Below are 4,017 nucleotides of genomic sequence, written 5' to 3' on the forward strand. Positions count from 1 at the left end.
TTGCAACTGACATCTCTGACGTAACGGAGGAAAACTCGGGAAGCAACGAGTCGCTGGGGATGCAGTTCGGGCAGGTAATTGATATCTATATCTGTATATAAGCATTATGAAAGGCCTATCACACGTACCCTGATTACTAATGTTATGCCCCAGTGTTAGCAGGGCCCGTGGACCGTGCCAGTGGCCGGGAGAACCTTCCCGACTGTTCTGGCGGGCGGGCGGCGCGGGGCGGCGGCACATAAAAGCCCGGCGAGGGGGCGGGGCGGCATCAGTCCCCAACTCAGACGAGCCAAGGTGCGACAAACAGCGCGAGAACAGTGCTGACTACTCGACACTCGCAGAGCTTACAGCTAGCTACATTGTTCCGTGAACCAGTGCCACTACTGTGCACCGCACGTCTTTGATTGAAGCTACAGAGGTTTTCTTGCACCAAACACAGACAGGTAAGTCAACCAGCCTCAGCGTCGATGCTAACCACTTGTTGTGTATGGGAGGCGGATACTTGGCACTGGAGGGGCACGTGTGTTGTTAGGGTCGGCTGGATCACTCAAGGACTGATCCCCATGATAAGGCAAGGAGCTCACGCAGAATATCTTCCTGTAAAGGTTTTGTTCTTTTTAGCTCACAAATGCGTGATGGCTGAGTGCTAGTGATACTGGCTTGTGCGGTGAATACTATTATTGTGCATTGTTAATTCGTGAAGCTGTAGCCCGCCAGTACACATTTGGCAGGAAGTTATGATGTAACAAAACAAACTTGTTTTTGTTGCGTACGTGTTAGTGTATTGACCAGCGTCTCGTTCCCCGCAGAATGCCAGCGCCAGCAATCGGCATTGACCTGGGCACCACCTACTCGTGCGTGGGTGTGTTCCAGCACGGCAAGGTGGAGATCATCGCCAACGACCAGGGCAACAGGACCACGCCCTCCTACGTGGCCTTCACGGACACCGAACGACTCATTGGCGACGCCGCCAAGAACCAGGTGGGTACACACACACACACACACACACACACACACACACACACACACTTAAACTAACACACACACACACACACACACACATTCTCACACAGGTACATCTACACACACACACATACACAGTCTCACACAGGTACATCTACACACACACACACACACACACACACACACACACACACACACCTAAGAATAATATGCAGCATAATAACAGAGATGCTACAATAGTAACTCACTGCTCATGATTTTCCGTTTCTCCCCAACAGGTGGCGCTAAACCCCACCAACACAGTGTTCGATGCCAAGCGGTTGATCGGCCGCAAGTTCGAGGAGCCGTCGATCCAGGCGGACATGAAACACTGGCCCTTCGCGGTGGTGGCCGAGGGCGGCAAGCCCAAGGTGAAGGTGGATTTCAAGGGCGAGACCAAGACCTTCAACCCCGAGGAGATCTCGTCCATGGTGCTGACCAAGATGAAGGAAACGGCCGAGGCGTATCTGGGCAGCGCCGTGAAGGATGCCGTCATCACGGTGCCCGCCTACTTCAACGACTCTCAGCGGCAAGCCACCAAGGACGCCGGCACCATCGCCGGCATCAACGTGCTGAGGATCATCAACGAGCCGACGGCCGCCGCCATCGCCTACGGCCTCGACAAAAAGGCGGGCGGCAGTGTGGCGGAGCGCAATGTTCTCATCTTTGACCTGGGCGGCGGAACGTTCGACGTGTCCATTCTGAGCATCGACGACGGCGTGTTTGAGGTGAAGTCGACGGCCGGAGACACTCACCTCGGGGGCGAAGATTTTGACAACCGGATGGTGAACCACTTTGCCCAGGAGTTCCAACGCAAGTACAAGAAAGACTTGAGGACGAACAAGAGGGCACTGCGTCGTTTGCGGACTGCCTGTGAGAGGGCGAAGCGCACGCTGTCGTCGTCCACTCAGGCGAGCTTGGAGATCGACTCTCTGTTTGAGGGCATTGACTTCTACACGTCGATCACACGCGCCAGGTTCGAGGAGCTGTGCTCTGACCTGTTCCGTGGTACCCTAGAGCCCGTGGAGAAGGCCCTGCGGGACGCCAAGCTGGACAAGAGCAGCGTGCACGACCTGGTGCTGGTGGGCGGGTCAACCCGCATCCCCAAGATCCAGAAACTGCTGCAGGACTTCTTCAACGGCAAGGAGCTGAACAAGTCCATCAACCCCGACGAGGCGGTGGCGTACGGCGCCGCCGTGCAGGCCGCCATCCTGACGGGCGACCAGTCCGACGCCGTGAAGGACCTGCTACTGCTGGACGTGGCGCCACTGTCGCTGGGCATCGAGACGGCCGGCGGCATGATGACTGCCCTCATCAAGCGCAACACCACCATTCCCACCAAGCAATCGCAGATCTTCACCACGTACTCCGACAACCAGCCGGGCGTGCTGATCCAGGTGTACGAGGGTGAGAGGGCGATGACCAAGGACAACAACCTGTTGGGCAAGTTTGACCTGACCGGCATCCCTCCGGCGCCGCGGGGAGTGCCCCAGATCGAGGTGACCTTTGACATCGACGCCAACGGCATCCTCAACGTGTCTGCGGTGGACAAGTCGAGTGGCAAGCAGAACAAGATCACCATCAACAACGACAAGGGACGGCTGAGCAAGGAAGACATCGAAAGGATGGTGAACGAGGCCGAGCAGTACAAGGAAGACGACGCCAGGCAGCGAGACCGAGTGGATGCCAAGAACCGGCTGGAAGCGCTGTGCTTCAGCGTCAAGTCCTCCATGTCGGAGGCTGCGGTGGCGGAGAAGTTGTCCTGACGAGAAGCGCTCCATCGAGGAGAAGGCGCAAGAGACCCTGAACTGGCTGGACGCCAACCAGCTAGCCGAGAAGGAGGAGTACGAGCACAAGATGCAGGAGCTGGAGCAGGCGTGGCGTCCCCTCGCCTCCAAGATCCACGGGGCTGCTGCTGGCGGCGCTGGCGGGATGCCCGGCTTTGGCGGCGCTGGCGGGATGCCCGGCTTTGGCGCCGCCGGAGGAACCGCAGGGCGAGGACCCACTGTGGAGGAGGTGGACTAAGCCAGCAGGGTCGCCGTTTCTCCTCTGGTGGCATTAGGAATCAACACTGTCCTGTGTTCCCCAACGTTCCATGATAATGTGCTTTAAGCATATATTTTTTACTCTGTCTATAGGTAGCTGTTAATATATGTTGAAATTTTCCATCATTTATTAATACTGTATGTTAGTGTAAATGTGTATTTATTGACTGTGAAAGGGTATGGGTGTAGAAGACCATTAAGATTATACGGCCAGTATTTTGTTCCCTAAAGTAAGGAAATAAATATTTTTGTTTTGCAAAGCTGTTTTCAACTTCGTACCAATATTCCAAACCTGAGGTAAGACACACAGTCGCATTTAGTATTCTCGAGGATAACAACGCTTGCATGAAAAGTTAAAGTATTTTTTAATAGAAATCGATATTTTCCTTGAGTGTTCTTCAAACATACACTTACATTGCCGAAGACAAGTACTGTGTTTACACGTATTCACATCATCCCATGTTGAGCCCCGGCACCAAAGAGACTATACAAAGAAGTGGTCTTCAGTAAAGCTTCGGGAGAGCGGAAGTAACGCCATCTATTGGAGCCCACCAAAAACGGCTATATACGTATATATATATATATATATATATATATATATATATATATATATATATATATATATATATATATATATATATATATATATATATATAATGTGTGTGTGTGTGTGTGTGTGTGTGTAGCAAACATATCCAGTACATCAAATACTAGCAAAGCATACAACATTCTATGCATGCTAGATTACTACAATGCCTTTGCAACATGCTCGTAGCTGAGTAAAAATATAATACTTACTGTACAAGTGCCAGATAATGGCAAGCATTGCACACTGTTTGACAGGGCAGAGAACAAAAGCTTCTAGGCATTACAACTGAAGTAAACAACGGCAGACACCCAAAGCTTATTAACTGAACATGATCTGATTTATAACAGGCAAAATCAACAAAATGCAACAATGGTGCATTAC

The 4,017-nt window shown here is 52.1% G+C and overlaps 1 protein-coding gene across 1 annotated transcript; it reads left to right on the forward strand.

The window, feature by feature from the left end:
* Nucleotides 1-244: 244 nt before the first annotated feature.
* On the forward strand, nucleotides 245-3,307 carry LOC126994974 (heat shock 70 kDa protein cognate 4-like). Its single transcript, XM_050854249.1, is given in 4 exon segments — nucleotides 245-443; nucleotides 810-981; nucleotides 1,242-2,764; nucleotides 2,766-3,307. Coding segments are annotated over 3 exon segments (1,956 nt in total). The 5' UTR covers nucleotides 245-443; nucleotide 810; the 3' UTR covers nucleotides 3,028-3,307.
* Nucleotides 3,308-4,017: the final 710 nt, after the last annotated feature.

The sequence above is a fragment of the Eriocheir sinensis genome, unplaced genomic scaffold (genome assembly GCF_024679095.1).
Source record: "Eriocheir sinensis breed Jianghai 21 unplaced genomic scaffold, ASM2467909v1 Scaffold942, whole genome shotgun sequence".
NCBI classification, from domain to species: domain Eukaryota; kingdom Metazoa; phylum Arthropoda; class Malacostraca; order Decapoda; family Varunidae; genus Eriocheir; species Eriocheir sinensis.